This window comes from Leptodactylus fuscus, chromosome 7 (assembly GCF_031893055.1).
Source record: "Leptodactylus fuscus isolate aLepFus1 chromosome 7, aLepFus1.hap2, whole genome shotgun sequence".
NCBI lineage: Eukaryota > Metazoa > Chordata > Amphibia > Anura > Leptodactylidae > Leptodactylus > Leptodactylus fuscus.
In genome coordinates, this window is record NC_134271.1 from 151,835,112 (window position 1) to 151,856,673 (window position 21,562).

General features: G+C 40.8%; 2 protein-coding genes and 1 long non-coding RNA gene across 4 annotated transcripts in view; 2 read left to right on the forward strand and 1 right to left on the reverse strand.

Moving 5' to 3' along the window:
- The window catches only part of LOC142214343 (NACHT, LRR and PYD domains-containing protein 12-like), a 196,665-nt gene that overhangs the window by 9,731 nt on the left and 165,372 nt on the right, over nucleotides 1-21,562 (forward strand). Inside the window, exons 3-9 of the mRNA XM_075283273.1 lie at nucleotides 2,318-2,481; nucleotides 3,550-3,715; nucleotides 5,959-6,024; nucleotides 7,273-8,971; nucleotides 11,770-11,940; nucleotides 13,665-13,835; nucleotides 15,152-15,322. Of these exons, the coding sequence (XP_075139374.1) occupies nucleotides 2,318-2,481; nucleotides 3,550-3,715; nucleotides 5,959-6,024; nucleotides 7,273-8,971; nucleotides 11,770-11,940; nucleotides 13,665-13,835; nucleotides 15,152-15,322 (2,608 nt within the window). The remainder of the gene's footprint in view (nucleotides 1-2,317; nucleotides 2,482-3,549; nucleotides 3,716-5,958; nucleotides 6,025-7,272; nucleotides 8,972-11,769; nucleotides 11,941-13,664; nucleotides 13,836-15,151; nucleotides 15,323-21,562) is intronic.
- On the reverse strand, nucleotides 11,866-14,685 carry LOC142214355 (uncharacterized). Its single transcript, XR_012717270.1, has 3 exons — nucleotides 14,596-14,685; nucleotides 13,750-13,814; nucleotides 11,866-11,919 (listed from the first exon to the last, which is right to left on the reverse strand). It is a non-coding gene; the product is annotated as an uncharacterized LOC142214355 (long non-coding RNA).
- LOC142214346 (NACHT, LRR and PYD domains-containing protein 3-like) overlaps nucleotides 18,635-21,562 on the forward strand; it is a 61,460-nt gene continuing 58,532 nt past the window's right edge. Inside the window, exons 1-3 of one of the 2 annotated variants that reach the window (XM_075283277.1) lie at nucleotides 18,635-18,742; nucleotides 18,976-19,014; nucleotides 20,048-20,205. In XM_075283277.1, the coding sequence (XP_075139378.1) occupies nucleotides 18,987-19,014; nucleotides 20,048-20,205 (186 nt within the window). In that variant the 5' untranslated portion in view covers nucleotides 18,635-18,742; nucleotides 18,976-18,986. Of the gene's footprint in view, nucleotides 18,743-18,975; nucleotides 19,015-20,047; nucleotides 20,206-21,562 lie in introns of those variants that run through there. The other variant, XM_075283278.1, reaches the window with a different exon arrangement.

Consider the following 21,562-nt stretch of genomic DNA (forward strand, 5'->3'; position numbering starts at 1 on the left):
TGACATGGATAAGCCACGCAGAGTCACCAGGTGGTTTCTGACCCTGCAAAATTTTAAATTCACTCGGTACTGGGATATAAAAGGTTGTAGATCCTGGGAGGAGAGAGAGCTCCTGGTCTGTCCTGACACTGAGAGCCTTATGTACGATACAGTGTTGTTTTGGTTGATTCATGTGGCTAGTAGTAAGGCACACATACAGTTAGTATTTTCTGTTTAGTTAGTGCTCAGACAAGCAGGTTTTGTTTTGCCTGAAGTTAAGGCTGTATTTTATTTTGCTTATCCTGTGCCTGATGTAAAGGTTTATTATTTTTTTTTAAATAAACCGTTTTTTTTGCTGCAAGATTTATGTCCCTGTCTCTGACTGGTTGGTTCTGAACCATTGCTTCTACCAAGCTACCTTACCGACACTGGTTACTGCCCAGGACATACAGTAATACATTACTATAGTATCAATCACATAGACCAGGATTTCCTCCAGCACTCACAGATGGGAAAAACCAGTTCATTTGCTTCATATACAAATATACTGTGAGCAGGTAAGGATACATATATACTGTGCAGTGAGACAGTGACTATACTGTACAAGGATACATATATACTTTGTAGTGAGATAGTGACTATACTGTACAAGGATACATATATACTGTGTAGTGAGATAGTGACTATACTGTACAAGGATACATATATACTGTGTAGTGAGATAGTGACTATACTGTACAAGGATACATATATACTGTGTAGTGAGATAGTGACTATACTGTACAAGGATACATATATACTGTGTAGTGAGATAGTGACTATACTGTACAAGGATACATATATACTGTGTAGTGAGATAGTGACTATACTGTACAAGGATACATATATACTGTGCAGTAAGATAGTGACTATACAAGGATACATATTAACACCTTAACTAGACTGTGGTACAGAGTACTAAAGCGAACCTCCAATAGTAAAAAATAAAACAAAACAAAAAACAACTTATCATAAATGAATACTGCAGGTCAACAAGAAATAGGAAACTTTGTAATATAACTTATTAAAGAATTCTGTTTCCTTCTCCATTTATCAGGCTCAGTTAATTTGTACATAGAAGTCTATGGAGAGCGGGATGGACTGCAAAGGACACCCTCGGCTACACTGTGAGGGACACTTCTCAGACATTGCTATCCTTCAAGATCAGACCCTACCACTGCACAGAACGAGGGCTAAATCATTTACCAGCTGGCACTTTCCTCCACCTCCCCTCTCTATAGACTTCTGTGTGTGAAACTGAGCAAAGAGGTGGATTCTATACAAATAAACAGTCTGAGTGATGATAAGTAGGAGGAGAGCAGTCTGATACGTAGAGGAGGAAACAGATATATTACAACATTTCTTATATTCACGTGTACTATTCATGTATGAAAAGCTCTTTTATAATTTGAGGAACGCTGTAACTCATTTAGATCTCAATGTGTGTCGTCTTGTGTGACAAGATATCAGGGTACAGCATGTTATCAGTATATATGTATTACATCCCAAACTTATGGCATATGTAACAAGGTAAGCATCAAGTTAAGTTATACTGTATTATGGTATGAAATAAGTTACAGGTTGCTGGATCTGTAGCGTACATAGGTAATATGACATGTTTTTATGTCTCTCTGCAGCTATAATATAAGGGCTAGATCTTGGAGCCTGGTGTCATATTAGAGCCTGATGTCATATTAGAGCCTGGTGTCATATTAGAGCCTGGTGTCATATTAGAGCCTGTTACTGACATCTTGGCCTCCAGTGATGACAATATCTCTTATAATCTCTTACTGATCACATTTTTCGGGTGGAAACCCAATGGACTCAATTATAGTCTATGGGGTCCGTGGGTTTCAGCGGATCCCCAAGAGGACCCAAAGAGTGGAAACCCGAGTGCTAGTGTGAACCTAACGTCAAGAAGAAAATATAGAGTTGCACATTGATTCGCCTTCTGCTCCTAAACCTTTGTTGACTCTGGGACATGAATGTTAATGACATTCTGATCATGGAGGTTTTTTGTGACGATCGGGGCATGTAGAGGTATACTGACAAGTCTACAGCTCAGACTCTCCTCGGCTCAGGCTTTTAGCCACAAACCTGAATTTTTAAGCATGTTTTATAAAATGTGATGTTACAGAAATTATTCGGAGATAAGAGTGTAGTATAATATATTTCTATATTTATCCATTTGGCTTTATATTGATCAAAATTGTGACGATTGCCCCGGCAGTGACAGTGGAAGCTTCCAAAAATGTTCTCAAACGTTATTAATAAAGTTGTGTTTTTCTTTACTCTCTAGATGATGAGACCCGGGAGTTTCACAAGCGGCTTTGTCAGTATGAAGATCATGCATTGCGGATGACGTATGAATATTTCCAGGATGATCTGCTCCACATCCTGGAGAACTTGAGGCCTCGATCACTTCTGAGTGAGCTGAAGTCCCGGAATATACCAGACGTTGAGGTAGGTGGTTTTTGGATGTTAGAGAAATAAAATGTTACTTTGATAAATTTGTAATTTATGTATGTAAAATAAAATTAGAGCAATGGGCCACATCTGGTAATAGATACTGCAAACTTTGGAACACATTTGTACATAGTCATGATGTCACCATGTCCCATGTGACTGCTAAGGTCCAATCAAGACCTCTATGGTATACCTGGGACACGTGATGTCACCCAGTAGGCCAGAAGAGGACTCCAGGAGAGTTCTGGATGCCACGAGGTAAAGGAAGGTGAGCATAACTGTTATGTATGCACACCTACCCTGGGCCTCCATTTAGTATTCTCAGGGGTCTAACAAGACCCCAGGGTATCATTATTTCACTTCGTAGGTGACAAAAGTCAAAGTTTCAAGTCAAATCCGGTTAATTCTGAACCAAATCACTCATTTTTAGTCATAACCTCGTGTCATCATGCTTTCACGCCTGCGTCATGATATCGGCACACCCCACATGACCGTTGAGTGACCCGCCAGAGCCAGTGATGTCACAGATGAGGGTGGAAGAATTCCAACGATGTCAAAGAATGAGCAAAGAGTACCCTGAGGGATCAGCTGATTTAAGTGACTGTAACATTTGGAAAAGCTCCGTGTCCTCTTCACTGCCTGCCAATCACAGCTCCATACATTGTATAGTGGTGGTATTCGGCATTGCAGTTCAGCCCAATTAATTTGTACAAGACTAAACTTCAGCCATGTTGGCCACATGATCAATGCATATAATGTCCCTGATCTGAGAAGAGAAAGTGGAGATCACCTCTTTAAACAGCTGATCTGCTGGGGTCCCAGGTGTCCGACTTTAGCTATGACTACCTACTGCTGTGCTCAGCTATTGTGTTACATCCCACCGTAGGGATCAGGACTTACAAGCAGTTATTCAGCTACAATTTTCCAAGCTGGAAATAACCCTTTAACAAATCTCCAAGAAGCGATGTCAATTTTTTGGGTGAATGGAATGAAGTTATCGTTGTTGAAGTTGCGCAGTTACACTTTGTATGACATAATTTATCTGTAGCCTTTCTTGTGTTTCAGGGTTACATGTGTCTAAAAGAAGATAGAAAAACCTTTGCCCGAACTTTGCTACAGGATATTGGTAATAGAGAAGCCGTTATAGGGCTATGGATTAGTCTCTATGCCCTAAGGAGGGACCATCGGCTTCCCAGCTTATACGCAGTACTGGAGGAACTTTGTCAAAGAGGTAGGACTGAAAGAATATGAAATATTCAAGCCAAAAATTTCCATCATGTCTGATTTCTTTTTTCAACTAGTAGAATTGAATTTCTTTTTGGAAATGATAATGGCGCTATCGTATGCTGGATTGTAACCGGTTAATTGTAAATTTGTAGCAGAAATAGTTTGTTATACTCTAAGAAAACCAGTCTAACTAGTTTGGAGAGGCGAGATGTGTCTAGTGATGTTTACCTGAAGAAAAACAAAAGATGTGGCCGGAAAACTGTCACTCATCATAGTAACATAGAAGGTAAGGTTGGGTAAGGACACAAGCCCATCAAGTACAACCTATAAACCCACCATATTGATTCAGAGGAAGGCAAAACAAAGCCTTTGGGTGGTCACAAACTGTGGCCCCATCAGAGACAAAAATTCCTTCTCAAGTCCAAATATGGCAATTGGAACCAGTCCCTGGATCCACATATTATCTGAGAAATTCTCCTATGACCTATGATATTTTTAATTTCAAGAAAATCATACAGACCTCTCTTGACCCATCCAATACTGACCCCTACGACATCCCACTAGTGACTGTGACTCCTCAAATACTGACCCCTATGGTTCCCCACTGGTGATTGTGACACCTCCAATACTGACCCCTGTGGTACCCCACTGGTGACTGTGACATCTCCAATACTGATCCCTGTGGCATCCCACTAGTGACTGTGACACCTCCAATACTGACCCCTGTGGCACCCCACTGGTGACTGTGACACCTCCAATACTGACCCCTGTGGCACCCCACTATTGAATGAGGCCCAATCTGAGCATATACTATTAATAACCATCCTCTGTTTCCTGTCTGGAAGACAATTATTAACCCAGTTTATATGCCCTATTACTGACCATAGATACATTTAATATATATCTTACTGAATACATACATTGTAAGCAAAGTGTGAACATAGCTTCAGGAAACTATCAGCTTCAGAAAATCAAAAACGTTGCTCCTTTGTGGCCTGTGCCTGTCTACTGGTAATTTATATATTGGATTATTCTGATTTGTACTTATTGCTTCTCATGTACTGAATGCCTATATGTAGTTGGTAGTATGCCTGGCGGCTGGTGCCGCACCTTCTACCAGTTTCTACCACCAGGTTCCTCACTTATTTTAGCACACAGCTCTGCTTTCTCCCCGCAGTCATTGGTACCATATCCCCACTATCTCTGGCACTGCTCAATGCTATTAGGGAGTGTGTATGGGCCCATGCTTCTTTTAAGGGCCAGTACGAGCACCCATTAAGTGTCTCCATCTAATTCCACTTAGCCCAGCCTTTAAAAGTCTTCTCAGTCCCATTCCCTACACCTGAGCTATATTGGTCCTTAGTTTTTCTATTTCCACTGTAAGGTACTGACTAAGTATTCTGTGACCCTGGCTAGTTTCCTGACCTCATCTGATGATCTCCTATGCATCAATCCTCCTTGTCTCTGACCTCTGAACCTGTCCTACTTGCCCTCATCTTCTGTCTGATTATCAACTACGCATGACATTTGTCTGTTTTGACCTATGGCCTGTACCTAAGCTTTTGCATAACTCTTTGGTGCTGTACACTGGTGTCTCTTCTGGTCCCTGGCCAGCTTTCACCTATACCATGCCACTTAGAAAGCCAGTGACTAAGTACCCTTCCCACGGCAAAGACCAAATTCCCATATGGAGATTTATGGGGGAAAACCAAGGAGGTTACTTACACATTGCACTTGGGGGTGATCCAAATTCAAACCTTTGGCACCATCGGTCCACAACCCACTGAGTATTACAGTCATACTTGGCTCAAAGAGCTGGCAAATCTCCAGCGTCTTCGAGGACCTCAGTTATTTTATACAGGACTTGGGTACTTTATATATCGATGACACACCTCAAAAAGGGAATGTGGCTAACACATTTTTGTGCTGGTGTCACATATGTGGGTGTGGCATGTCTAAAAATTGGGGTGGTCACTCGGACACTCCAATGTGATTACAAGAGTGAGGAGGACGACTGGTGACAAGGCCACTATCGGCCAATATCATGTTTCCATTTTAACGTGCAGTAAAAGATATTGTAACTAATGTTGTCTACTCTACCACTACTGAATGCTACTTACAACCATGTGATGTAAACTTACCTGGAATGTACTGGACACTGTTATGTAGTAAGTGGTAACATAACAGATGGCCACCACATTAATGGTGTATATTACAATACAGTTCAGGAATTTTCTTGCTCTTTAGGTGTGACTTTGGTGGAACAAATCCAACTAGATAAATATGGGCAGACACTTCCTCAAGAATTAAAAGGTAAACAATGTAATATATTAGATTCAAGTCATTATTTACACACTGCAGTATTTAAAGTAGACTTAAATAAGAGCGAGATGGAGAAGACTGAGGAAAAAATATATGCACTGTATAAATAGTCATGGTGTTAGACTTTCTTAAAGGCGTTGTTCCATAATGAACAATTATCCCCTATCCACAGGAGGACAGAGTGTGAATTTCTGATCACTGGTGGCTCGATTACTCAATGGATTCCCCAATGATCAGTAGGATAATGGACCCAAAGTTCCCTAAAAACCTAGTTGTGAATGGTGCACCAGTGCACTTACATGACCGGTGCTGAATTCACAGTTCCCTCAGCCTAAGAGCAGTGAATGGAGCTCCGATCATTCAAGGGCACTGGCTCTCCAGTCACAAGGATTTATGGAGGCTCTTGATTCCCCGTCCTCCCAATAATCGGGTCCCCGGTGGCCTTTGGATGAGGATAAGTTTCCATAACGGCACATCCCCTTTAACCACTTTCTGACCACCTACTGACTTTATGTCTGGGTTATCAGCAATAGACTTATTATTAGGGGAGGGATTCCTTTTGGACAGCCAACGAGTGTTTAGTTAATGTCCAGATGGTCCAAGATATATTTTAACGTTCACTGATGTAATATCTGTGGTTGTAAATAAAATAAGGCCTTCTGCACTTGGGCAAATATGGAAGGAGATCTGGGATTCCCTGCATTATAATGTAGTATGATGCTCAGAGTACCTACCTCTCGTGGTTGCGGTGTCCCACACTATAATGTATGGGACAGTAGAGCGACAGGGAGGCAGGGACTCCTAGCATTGTAGATCACTACAATGTAAGAAGTCCCAATCTCCGGACCAGATCCAGTCTGGAAAATTTGGACAATGTACTGTCTTGATTTTCCGGATTGTATTTGCCTGTGTGCAGGAGACCTAAAGCTGATTGTGGCCAATTTTAAGCCATAGTCTTCATCGTTCGACTGTACTTCTTACTATGCCATTCCATCTAACCCAGGAAAGATGGCGATCCCATGAGGTAATTCTTCAAATATTGTATGGCTCAGACTACACATATGTAATAAGGAGAACAGAATGTAAGAAATATCTAGGGTCTATGGAATTAAATTACAAAAATGTCCCAAGATATGAGTCCAATTTCCAGTATACATTAGCTATTTATAAAGATATGAGATACATTTACAGACCTACTTTAGTATCTATTGTTTACGTGTTATTTTTCTCCTTCCATAGACGTCCAAACCGTCCACGAGAAGTGTTTATTTGAAAGAACTCAGAAATTTGTAGAGCAAAAACCACCAAAATGTAACCAGGGAGAGGAAAGTTTCCCCTTCAATACACGTTATGTGAACCTCATCATTGCCTCCACTCAATGCTTTAGGAAACACTCTGAGAATGAGCTCATAGAGACCGGGGTAAAACATGATGAATATTTAAAGGAAACCCAAAATGAACTGCAATTCATTTCCCCCAACAAGATGTTCCGTTGGTGTCACCGATCCGGACTTGTGCCACATATAGTAATGGTGATCGGAGTGCCCGGTGTAGGGAAGACCACACTGATGCAGAAGTTTGTCTATGACTGGGTGAAGGGCGATCTCTATCAAAGATTCTCTTTTGTCTTTTTCTTTAAGTTTCGGAAACTCAACAGACTTGAGGATAAGGTTAGTCTGGAGACCATGATCCTTCATCAGTACCCATATCTGGAGGAGCAGCTGGAGAACATCTTACAAGATCCAAAGAAACTTCTCTTTATATTTGATGGATTAGATGAAAGCAATCATACAATGGATTTCACATCACGTCACTTGTGCTCTCATCCTAAACAGCTCGGACATTGTGGTCAGATTGTGGTTAGTTTGGTGAGAAAGTCTCTTCTTACTGGTTGTTCTGTCCTAATGACCAGTCGCCCGACCAGACTGGCATCAATTGATTGTAGAGTTTTCCAGAGAATAGTAGAAATCACTGGGTTTCTTCCAGAAGAACGAAAGACTTACTTTGAGAATTTCTTCTCCAACCCTGAACTGTCAGAGAAGGCTTTTACTTATGTGAAGCAGAATGCCACCTTGTACACGTTCTGTTACCTCCCGTCCTACTGCTGGATCATCTGTACTGTACTATCCAGGAGCTTCCAGACAACAAGTAGTGACCAGCAGGTGACATTATTACCCAGAACAGTGACACAACTCTTTGCCATATTTGTCGCCAACATTCTGTCCAATCACAGCCTGGAGAAAAGTGACGCTCAGGAGATCCTGCAGTCCATCGGATGGATGGCACAATATGGAGTCATGAATCATAGAGTTATTTTTGAGGAATTAGATCTGGATTCTTTCTATGTGGACAATAAGTCAAAGCTCTTGTCAAGTTTTCTGATGGAATCAGAGGAACCTGTGACCTATTCCTTCTTACATCTCACTGTTCAGGAATTCTTCTCTGCCCTGGTCCATTATATTAATTATTCTCCTGAGAAGTTACAGAAATCACTAAATAAATTCAAATCTTATCCAGGACGTGGTGAGATGTTCCTCCGTTTCCTGTGTGGTCTATCAGACGGCACCACCAGGTCAATTTTATGTGAATTCCTAAATGAACAAGTAACTCAGGCTTCCAGAGATGTCATCAATTGGATGAAGAACCTCATTCCAGAAGAACAAAAGCTGATGGAAAGTGAAGACAACAAGCGATGTCTTCTAAATACATTCTTCTATCTGTTTGAAGCCAGGAATAAGGAGCTAGTGCTGGAATCTTTAAAATCATACACATGTTTTGACCTTTCCAGAGTTCGGATGTCAGCTCTAGACTGCACAGTGTTAGCATTTATTCTGGACATTTGCAAAAATATAGAAAAACTGGATCTAACTGGATGTTTCTTACAGACTGAAGGTTTAGAAAAACTCATACCAGGTTTACGTACCCTGAAATATCTCAGGTAATAATGTAAATGATATTCTTTCTTTTATCTGCTTTGATGTTTTTTTAGACTTGTGAAGGATATCTACATTGCCACATCTGCAATCAACCTTCTTACTTTCCCCTAACACCCCGTGAGTGTGCTGAGTTCATAGGATGATACGAAATGAGCTTCATAAATTTTATATATTTATTAATCCGAGTGGGTCAATACTAGCTTCTAACATATACAGAAATATACATCAATGGATCGTTAAGCAAATACGGGTAAAAGCACAATACAGTACATAAAATTATACGGGAATAAAAGATAGAAAAAAAACAATACCAAAATAGGTTCACTGAGGCCTGACTCCAAGGCCTCAGGGCATATGCTTAAGTCAGTAATGGAGCCTCAGTCTACTAATATGACTACCAAGATCAGAACTCTCTTTGTCCCACCCCAGGTGAGACCATATACTACTCTGGTGTCCTCCCTCGAGTGATGTCACGAAGAGGGAAAGTCCTGCCCTCCATCTTGAAACCAAAAAACTATGAACAATCATAATTCCTTGCCAGATAACCATAGGGTCAGGCTAGGGCTACATCAGGGTTCAGGGCGAGACACCAAAGGTGATACCCCAATTACCCTTTGGTTAATGAGTTCAGTGTCTGGACCTTTTCCCTGCCCCCATCAGTACCTTGTTTGGGCAGAAAAAAATGCCTGGATCATACTCCAATATTTAGCAACGTCTAGGAACAGTTAAGAACCTAACTTACTAATGTTCTATATTATGTTTCATCTATATTTATATTTCCACTGTGGTCATTATTACCTTCCATGCCTAGTATATTAGTTTCATTATTAACAACTGATGGGTCCATTGTGAGATCCAATACATAGTATATCACATATTTGTTATGGTTGAGTTCCAGGAGCAAATGTCATCCAAAGGAGAGCAGTAAATAGGCTACTTAAATCCAGTACTATGTTACGAGATAGGTCCAGACCCCAAACACCAGTGCTGGCCGTGAGGCCAGATGGACTTTGCTGAATTTAGGGGTCCAATTTACCACCATCAGATACCATATGAAGCCAAAACCAGAACCCACAATTAACTTACAGGACAGATCTGAAAAAGGGGAATCAGTGTCCAGACAAATGGTTAATGCCAGGAGATGTTGTCAAAGGCAGAATCAGGAGACAAGATGGATATCCAATACAAAGCCAAGGTTCAGTTCTGGGTGGTAACATCAAAGAATCAGCAGACAAATGAACAACCATAAACAAGCCAAGGGTCAGAACAGCAATCTAATACACGCATGATTAGGTTCATAGCCAAACTAGAGGCAGGCAGCATGGCTCAGAAGGTAGGGATCTTATATATATACATATATATATATATATATATATATATATATATATATATATATATATATCTTCAGCTGATAATTGAACAAGCACAGTTTGACACAATAACCTTAAAGGAATAGTAGCTGTATTGAGAATCCTGACAATATTATTGCACTATTGGCGCAACACGGTGGCTCAGTGGTTAGCACTGCAGCGCTGGAGTCCTGTGTACGAATCCTGCCAGGAGCAAAAGCGGCAAGGAGTTTGTATGTTCTCCCCATGTTTGTGTGGATTTCCTCCCATACTCCAAAGACATACTGATAGGGAAAAATGTACATTATAAGTCCTATATGGGACTCACAATCTACATAAACTTCCAAAAGGCAAAGGTCTTTTCTCCATTGACTTAATTTTATTTTTTAATGTAGGTTGTCAGCCCCACATAGAGCTCACAATGTACATTTTTCCCTATCAGTATGTCTTTTTTGGAATATGGGATGGAAATCCATGCAAACACGGGGAGAACATACAAACTCCTTGCAGATGTTTTTTTTTTGCCCTTGGCAGGATTTGAACACCAGGACACCAGCGCTGCAAGGCTGCAGAGCTAACCACTGAGCCACCGTGTGGCCCCCATTGACTTCATTTTTGAAAATATTCTTGCTTTCTTTCCTACACCTGCCTTAAACAATACCCCTATCCATCTAAGGCCTTTATTCTGCCATTTCCTCAAGGTTTTGTTAGAATTTTAAAGGCAATTCCATGATGGTCTCTTATTTGTAAATATTTGAAAACATTTTAAGGCAAATTGCACCATTTCCGTACATGCTGTTGCAACTTTTTGCGTTCACATCTCTATGCAACTGCATTTCTTAGCTATATGGATGATGACAATTTAGACTAGGTTTACACCTGTGCACCCCCACACTATAATGGGGTCCTCCAATTGTTATTTTTTCACTAAAGTTGAAGGGCCATTCTATTTTTCACATTTTTCAAAACAAAAATGTATGGCCATATAAACTATAATATTAGAGATTTGCTATCTTAACGTGGCACAGCAAATATCACTGTGTAGTACTGGCCTGAAGAGAGTAGTATTAACTCCTTAACGACAACTGTCTATCACTTTTTACCACTTTTTGAATTCTTGCATTCCAAAACTTTTCCATCAAAGATACTGATGGCAGGCTTGGGGACATTTATTGGTTTTGGGGGTGTCTGGCTAATGGGGTAACAGAGAGAGCCCCTTCCTTCTGTCAAGCAAGAGGGGTTAAACTGCGGTCTCTGTTACAGGCAGCTGTGCTGGTAGGTCCTCATGATGTATCCGTCTAGCACCTGAACCTGAACATATTTTCAAATAATATATTCGTGATTGGTTGTTAAGGGGTTACAGGAACCCTAAAACTTTTTGAACTCTAGCTTAGACAGAAGTAAATCTTTACTTTGAACATGATATGCTTATCCTTTTTTTTCTCCTTCAGCTTACGAACTAATGATTTCACAGACGGCTCCTGCCCCCACTTGGCCTCTGTAATAAGGAATAACAAGTCTCTGAGGATTCTTCACCTTTCTTACAATCGTCTGTCTGGTCCTCACTTCAGTGACTTGATGGCCGCTCTGTCCAGTCCAGCCTGCAGGATAGAGGAATTACGGTAAGTATAAGGCCTTAGGAACACAGCCAGCACTAGCTCTAGGTTAGGTGCAACCCTCTATATTCACATTGGAAATGGCAACTTTTAAGATTTTATTTCTGGAAAGTACACTAAATTATCGGAAGTGTGTGTTGTGCAATTTCTCTGAAATTCAGCAAGTCGCTGACATGATCATTTGGCCACAAACAACATAAGCTACCTATAATTCACACCACTCCATTTTGAGGAGTCCATATTGTTAGGATCACATCCTCCATCTTTGTATTCTTTTCAGCCATCTTGTAGTTTCCTTTCATATAAACTTTATAAGAATGTCTGTTTTAGAGTCTAAGAGACCCCTTTAGGGGATAAGGCGTGTGGAATGTTGACGGTTGGGTTATAACTCCTTATCTGTTTGTGGTAAGGGTCTCATCTTTGAAGGTGTGTGTAGAAACAGGTTCTATAACCTGTTGATCGTCAGACCAGCATGTGATCATTATCTCTCTTGCTGTGATATATACATCTAGAATTAGTGTAAGATGTTGGTTTACACATAAATAGTTTAGATTCTTCTTTATTTCATGAGAAAGGTCATCCCAGTTTGGAAAGTAATAATGAGATGCAGATTACATTAGGCCTTATCCAATAGTCATGTGCCACACCGTATGTTATAACTCTCCAACCAATCATGTCATTAGAATAGTCCAACCTGCTTTTGTCTGTATTGTATTTAAACTACCTTTTTGCACCATTAAAATCAGAACTCACTTAATACACTATCAGCTGTGTGTGTGTCTGTGTGGCTTCTCCAGGCCCCAAAGGATGGGTGTAGTCCATCCAGGCCTGTTAATTAATTAATTTGGAACCCTGCAACATACTCTATTATGAGGACCCCTTGATGTCCGTAACAATATGTACACCAAGGTGCTCATCAGAGCACACCGCAAGGCAGGATGGACTTGGTTGCTCAGAACCCAGATTGCAATGTTTAAGAAAACTGGTTCAATTTCAGGCTAAGAACTGAACCAGAAAACCTACAAAGTAATACATTGGTTGGGGTGAAAAATTAAGAGTGTGCAAGAATAGCCAAAACAGAAAGAAAATAATACTGAAAGGAAAGGCTATGGTTGAGTCCAAGTGGTGTCAGATACGACCAAATCAGCAAGAGAGAGGTTAGCCAGGAAAACAAGCCAAAATCAGTAAACCAGGAGATCGAAATATTGGGAGTGGGTACAGGTAACATAGGGAGCCTAGATACTAGAAGCAATCATAGGCAATATACTAGTACTAGAGCCAGGGTTAAATACCCCGCCTCAGCCCTGGATTGGACACTGAGTTAGAGCTCAGATTAGATCTGCATCTGAAAGTTCTGACCAGCTGAGCATATCCAACCCTATAGTGTCGGCCATGAGTAGTACTGCACTGAAGGGATTGATGACTGCTAAGTGAGGGTGCAGGAGACCAAATACTGAACTGTATGATCAGTTGGTACAATCTGTAAATATACAAGTGAATATCAAGCAGACAAAAACCACAATCGCCCTCAGCACCATCTAAAGTCAGAGAACCATCACCTGAGGTGTGGAATAATACTTCTGGTGCAACATCTGGTGTCGTGAGCACCTCATACAAGACGACTGGCTTCAGTCCATTACCTCTGGCATTGTCTTTATTTATTTCGTCCTATGATAATTCTATATAACTATATCTAGAACATATTAGATGATTTATACTTTTTCTTGCAGGTTGGCTGATAATGACCTAACAAACGATTCCTGCATCCAATTGGCGGAAGGAATAAAGAATAACCAGTCCTTGAAGATACTTGACCTGTCTCGTAACCGTCTGTCTGGTCCTCACTTCAGCGACTTGATGGCTGCTCTGTCCAGTCCAGCCTGCAGGATAGAGGAAATACAGTGAGTATGAAGAGTGAATATGCTAATCCTCCCTACAATGTGAACACCACCACATTCCGAAAACAACCAGGACACAAGCTTTGGAAGAAAGATAGTAGTGGAAGATACTAAGTTTATTCTCTGAAACAACCAGAAACCTTAGGTAACCAAAGACAAAACACAACACCTCAACCAGACAATACTGCTGGCTGGTGTATCCTCAAACTGGTGTGACGCCATCTTGACTTTCCTGTCCTTAGTTGATTCCTTTGAGTGAGTCACGAATGGATGGTCACACATTTGGGGAATCAGCTTTCCAAGCCAAGCCTTGGATATGCTGTAGTGAGGCCACTAGGTATTTTCCAAGACAACCTTTCTGGTTGAAGCACAGTGTATCCACCTTACATAAACTCCAGTGTAAGAGATATTCTTGTAACATAGCAAAATATGAAATAAAAACTTGTGATGGGTGTCACGAAACAAATGTACTAACCACCCTTTCCCTTTGTTTTCACCTTTTATAACCCTTAACCCAAATCACATTGACCTATCAGCTTCCTCAAAACCCTTTCTCCCAAATGATGCTACATTTCCACGTGCGCTGCACTTCAATTCTGTCTCACGACCAGAAGAACGGGATCGACGGGTCCCAAGGTATCCCATTGACTTTAATGGAGTTAGTTGTGTCAAACAAAAAGCCAGCCTTGCAAGGGTTTTTTGTATGGGATTTCTGCTGGACTGGAGATTGGAGATTCCAATGTAGTTGTGAACCTAACCTTACCTTTGGTTCCCATTACACAATCCTCCTACTGATGATGTCCAACTTCACGCTTCTTGGCACCATGAGGTTGAATCTCCACCCCTACCCAAATTTACTAGTCCACACTCTAACTTCTCACAACCATTTCAATGACGTCTCTTATGGTTCCTCGATCTAGTCTACCAGGACTTGTCATCACAAAATGCTGAGAATGAGGCCCAACTCTTTATGAAATCCATAGGGTAGAAACCTCATACATGAGCAGCCCTTGATATTATCATTCAGTATATCTAACTGCTTTCTGGAAAGAGAACCTCCATGGTCATGGAGACTGTGAATGAGTTGTATAATATATTGTATTATATACACAAGCTGAAGACTTCTAGATCCGAAGACGCAGAAGATCATAAACAAATTTAAACATTTTTGGACTTTTCTAATTATTTCCTACTAGTTTATGGCAATGAGGGATCCATGGTATTTGTGGTGGTCTTCACTAGCACAGTGTATAATTGTTACTGCTCCATTGCTACAGGTTGTCCATTTTGACCTGTTTTTTTATTTCCCATTGTTACAGTTTGGATAAGGTTGGACTACCAGACACTTCCTGCACCCAGTTGGCCTCTGGAATAAAGAATAACCAGTCCCTGAAGAAACTCGTTCTGTCTAATAACAATTTGTCCGGTCCTCACTTCAGTGACTTGATGGCCGCTCTGTCCAGTCCAGCCTGCAGGATAGAAGAATTGGAGTAAGTATAATAGATGTGTACAGGAGGAGACATGTGGGGACAGGGATTTTATTCTATTTTATGCTCCACCATTGTTATGTCGATAAACTGCTGACTGCACCTTCATATGTGACGTCTCTACTAATGTCTGACTGTCTCATCTGCCTCTCAGAACTATTATACAGTACTTTGGCTTTAAAAATTTTGGCAAAATTAGCGCACTTGTTGCTTTTTTAACAATACTAAGTCACATAAACTTGTCTATCTACTCAAAGATGGTCTAGACAAGAATTCAGGTACAACCACCATAGTAAATTCCCCCCACCATCACTAGACTTTATTGTCACTTCCTGTCCACATTTCCGATCGGGTCATGTTGACCACTTCTTGGATCAGAGCTTACAATTGGCCTACGGGATCTGATTACAAGAAAACACTGTGAACAAACAAATCAATGGAGCTTACTTAAGTAGAGGAGCCTTGAAACATTAGGTAATGGTCGGCCAACTATCTTACCCCAGCACATTTGCACTGCGAAGAAAGCGGATTCCATATTCTTCATAGATTATACTTATCTTCCGAGCAGGGAAAGGAAGATAAGTAAAAGGATTGAGCAGTGAAGAATCTAATTGCCCAAACCTTATTTCCCGGACATGTCCCATCAGAGGATATTAGATGGTGTGGTGTTGGAATCAGTACATCTAATGTCCATCGTAAGAGTTTGTGGCCCATCACATTACCGCCAAGTGTCGTTCCCCTGTTGTCTTTCTTACTGATCTAAGCAATGTGTTGCCTCATAGTCCGTTATATCTCATATAATCTTGTTTTCTTCTAGTATTCTGGGCAATGGACTGATGGAGAAAGAACAAGAAGCCATAAGAGAGCTGAGAAATCAAAACTCCCATCTGAAGATTATACATAGATGAAGAAACAAGAAGATGGATGATGGACTGGTGGGAGAGGTCCTTCTGGGAAATCCACCTAATTTCGGCACAAGAAGGAATGTTACGGATCTGAAAATCTGCGTCATACAGCGAGTTCCATGCTGATTGTTTTCAGGTAGAAGTGGATGGAGGTTTACAAATGGTGGCGTCACCTGGAGATACAGTAGGCCGACACTTACTGTACTCAGGAAAACCCTTCAACTACTTACCACGCAGTATTTGTTTTATTGTTACATTCCCAAGGCCAGAACTTTTTTGTTGTTGTTGACATTGTCATATTTTTCGTCAGTACACTTGGATTTTCTTTCTGCATTGTGTTTTTCAATGGCACCATTTTGGGGTACACATAACTATTTGATTAACTTATATTAACTCTTTTTGGGGTTCTAAAAAATTATTTCTGGCTTTTTTATGTTTAAATATTGTGCAGTGCACTATGTGGCTTATAGAACATGTTACCTTTATTCTGCGGGTCAGTACGATAACAGTCAGAATAAATTTATGTAGAATTTTTTATTTTTTCCTACTTTTGCACAATAAAAACACCTAATAAAAAAAATCATAACATTTTGTGTCACCCTATTTCGAGGGTCGAAACTTTGTTTCAATTTCACTTTCACAGAGCTGAGCAAGGGCTTGTATTTTGTAGAGTGAGTAGTATTTTTTTATTCCAATTTTTTGGAGGCAATGTGACCAAACATCAGCAATCTTTGCATCTCTTTTGAATGTTTTAACAGCGTTCTATTTAATCTATACTAAGTAAATACAATGAACAAAGCGGAGTTATATAATTTCGGTGCAGAGCACAATGTAGCTTGAGGAGGCAGTAAGAACATGGGACGCAAAGAGTTAAACTGAAAATGAAACCGGTGATCCAGGTAAGAATCCCGCCCCCTCCTCCTCCTCCCTCCAGTCTCTTCCTGAAGGCCATCGCAGCATTGCATAGTGTCTGAGTACAGGTAAAGTCATCGTGAGACAGACCAGTAGTATACAAAGAGCAGATACTTGGAGTCTAAAGTCTAAGGAATTCCTATTTTCTCTATTCTGATTTCATGGGGAAAAATGTAAAAATTTCAAGCTCGCAAACCTGAATTTTTTGGATTTGGATGGAGCTTTAGATCTATGATTCTACAAGAAATTCCAGGGAGAGCGGAAAAATCTCCCAATGTTACTCTTGGTATTGGTAGAAGAGACATCACATATAATGAAGGAGACCTTATAGCCTATGTAATACATACAGAGTCCGGGGTTATCAGATCTAATGGAGAGATCAGTTCTCGTCTCATTATATATGGCGTCTGCCTCAGCAATGCAGCAGGAACAGTAATAATAACAGTTCTCTATTAACCTTCGGAGATCCTCGACTTTACTGTGAGTCGGCCACAAGGCCCTTCTGCCCCTTCTCTGGAGCAATATCATGTGCACAAACATTCTCACCGTCTCTTCTTTTCTCACAAACTTTCTATTCTTACTGAAATTTGCTTGACACCCTCAGTCACCAACCTCTCTCCTCCCCGCACTCTCCTATGGCAGCCTCCACACCATTGCCATCTCTTGCCTAACCCTTATTGTGAAGTAGCTGTCACCTACCTAGTGTCAGGGCCATCCACCACCTCATGGACTGCTTCACCACCTGGCTCACGCACTGCCTTTCAGTTGTACAATCATCATGGGAGACATCAACATCCCAATTGGCTCAAATCATCCATTTACCTCCAAACTAGTATCTCTCACCACCTCTTTTGTGGTCCTCCACTACCAAAGGGGGACACAAACTGGACCCCATCTTCACCCCCCCTCTGTTCCCTATCCAACCTCTCTTACTATCCCACTACATTTCTGACCAAAACTTACATTCTCATCCCTTTCCAACAGTCCCGTCAAATTTAGAAGCCATCAAGCTACCAGAGGAACCTCAATTGCCTTGACATTCACCCCCTCCCCGAGTCTCTTCTACCACTTTCTGCCATATCTTAACTACAAGACACAAATGATACCATTGCTTTCTACAACACCACCGGTATTTCAGCCCGTGATTCAGCGACCAAATGTTGAAATTACTGAGATTTAGTTTTTTTGGCGTTACTTCTCCAAAAAAATTAAATCAAAACTTAAAAAAAAAAAATTAAAATACAATTGTAATTGACCCTTACTTGGTCATTAATTGACACACAGGCCTGGTCATTATGGGGTTAAACAATAAAATATACAATTAAAGTATCATCTCTATTAAATTAAAGTATCAGCTCCCCCTGGAGGTCTATGATGAAGTTTACAATGTTTGGGCAGTTTGCCCTTATCCAAGATGGTGACCGAGGTCCTGAGGCCATCTAGTGTACATGTACGGAAGTTTTTCGGCATGTCTGGACTTGTGCAGCAGGATTTCTTCAGTTTCCTTGTTTTCAGTAGCAGATGTGCACAGAGAGTTTGTGGGGACGCCGGGAGGCTCCTAGGGGGCGCACTTCTTGTATATATGTTTATCAGGTCACGTTCACATGTAAGTAATTGATTTCTGATGATTGATTATATATATGTATATATATATATAATACGAAAACTGCTGAAATACAGTATATTAATATTGTGACATAGTTATTGAGTGCGCAGCTCACTACTGCTATGTGTGAACACAAACTGAGCTTTATACTCTGCCATATAGAGGTAACGATGGGGAATATTCTATCTGTGATTTGCGCCAATAATTGAATCGTCATTATTTCTTCACTTTAGAAGAGAAAACGATGGGACAATTTCCGTCACGATATGAAGGTCAGTACATTGGGTCCCATATTACCACGTCTTATTTGGGTTAGGTTCCCATGGCATTGCCCATACGGTTACTGCAAGCTCATTAACAGTGAGGACACACATTGATATTTCTCGAAGCAGAAATCAACCCTAAAGGGTTTGAACATATAAAGGACAGCTGCTACATCTCCTCTTCTCTTCTCATCCACTCCAAGTTTTGGCTTCAAGAACTGCATCAAAAAAATTCGACATGGGTCCCCTATAAAAGGAACAAGAGACCATGTGGCCGTCACAAATGATCTGACTATTTATTCTCAAAGGGAATCCTTGACGTTGGGTTGCAATCATACCTCTGACTTACTGATGGTCCTAATCTTAAGGGGGCTGTCCAGTCCGAAATTGAATTTTTGGTGATCGTAGGGATTAGGGTTGAGCGATCGGAAAAGATCGGATTCCGACCTTTTCCCATGAGATCAAGGTTGGAGGTTATTTTTCCACAATGCTTGGCTACTGGCCAAGTATTGTGGGAAATAACCTCCGACCTCGATCTCGCGGGAAAAGATCGGAATCGGAATTCGATCTTTTGCGATCCCGATCGCTCAATCCTAGTAGGGATCCAACAATGGACTCACTGAATGGCCTCTTCACTGCTTACCAAGCACAGCGCTTTACACTGCATAGTGGCTGTGCTTGGTATGACAGGTTGGCCCCATTTGTTTTGAATAGGACTGAGCTGAGGCATGGCCATGTGACCAATAGATGTGACCTCACTGACCTGAGAAAAGGAGGCGGAGCTCCTCAAACAACTAATTAGTGGCGGTCATGGGTGCCGATTATACCTTTAATATTAATGGTCTATCTTAAGAGTAGGTCACCAATATCATAGTGCCTGAAAATCCCTTTAACTGTTTAGATGCTGTATAAATGTATCATTGGAATGTGGAATCCCTTACATATTATTTGAGGATGAATGCACCATGGGTTTACACTCTTGCCACTAGGGGGTGCACACCAATGATTTCACCTTGAGTACTAAATGATTTCTCTGTAACAGGGAGGGAGAAGTTCCTCGAAGTCTTGTCTACATGTGAAACGTGTGATCTGAGAACCATCTATGAATATTTTGCACGTGAATTCATCTATATTATACAGTCCTGGGAAACTGCGTTCTTCCTGAAAGAACTGGCCAATACGAATGTTTTTGATATAAAGGTAGGATTAAAATGTATAAACGCCTTACATGTGTATCCCCAAAGGGTAAACTCATACAGCCTTGGATTCCTCTTCATTTTCTGTCCCGTGGCAGAAATTTGGCGTTTTTCTACTGACTAGACCTAGATGAGTGGGCCTAAACAGCGGGGAGTCTCTAGCCATGGACTTTGCGACAAGATCGAGCAGATGGATTATCTTCCCTGATCTCTGTCTCCCATTGAAAACAATAGGAGGCAATGTCAGTGCGGAATCTTCAGCTGATTTTGGGGCAGAATCCACCACAAAATCAGCAACAGACAGACAAGGCCTAACAATTTCGTACTCAGGCTTTGAGTAAAGTAGCTAGACTAAGTAAGAGAAAGGAGGAAGCATTTTCATAATTAGCTCTAACTCCAGAGTCACAAATAATCTTGGCTTTAATATGCACCCAGTGTCTTGCCTGTTACCCCAGTAGATCCAGAGATATCACTGGTTAAAGTGAAGCTTCATCTACTCACAGCTCTCACTTCAGCCAGTGTGCAGGGAAGAGGAGAAGGATATATTATTCTCCTGTCCCTATGACATTTAATGACCCCAGGATAGAGGATACCACGGATTCTTGTTCATAAGATCACTCCCCTGCCCATTATCAGTCAGAAATCATACTTGCTATTTAACCCTATAAATGCTGCTGTCAATGTTGACCGCAGCACCTAAGTGGTTACACAAAACAAAATTTTAAAGCAAACATCCATAAAATAAAATTTATCTATATAATAAACCTTAAAATTCTGATGCTATAATTGACATTTTCTGCTCAAAAGGGTTGTCCGGGATAATTTGTCCAGGGTCTGCCATGGATTTGGGTGCATTTATTAACCCATTAAAACATTAACAGAACTTTTTAAAAAATAAATACATTTTTGCCCAGAAAACCCCTTTAAAATACTAACGCTGATCTACAAAGTCATCCACAACCTGTCCCCTCCATACATCTCTGACCAAATCTCCCGTTGTCTCTCCCCACGTGATCTCTTATCTTCTGAAGACCTCCTAGTCTGCTCCAAAAAAAGGTCTCATAAGTTATATTGAAATAAAATGTTAAAATGTTTTGGAATTGCAACCGGGAACTCAGGTGAGATATGTGTCAGCTTTATTAATCTAAATCTGCTCTGAAATAAAGTGACATTTTTGGCAACGATTTTGAAATTTTAGGGTGACTGTTTGGGGGTTAAGTGGGCTCTAAAGCAAAAATCACTATTGCCCACACTCATTGGTGTAACCTGAAGCTCTTTTTTTTGCCCCAATGCAAAATCTGTACAAACCCCCAACAAAAGTGTATTTTTTATAGCATTCGTCTCCTCATATTAGGAAGAGG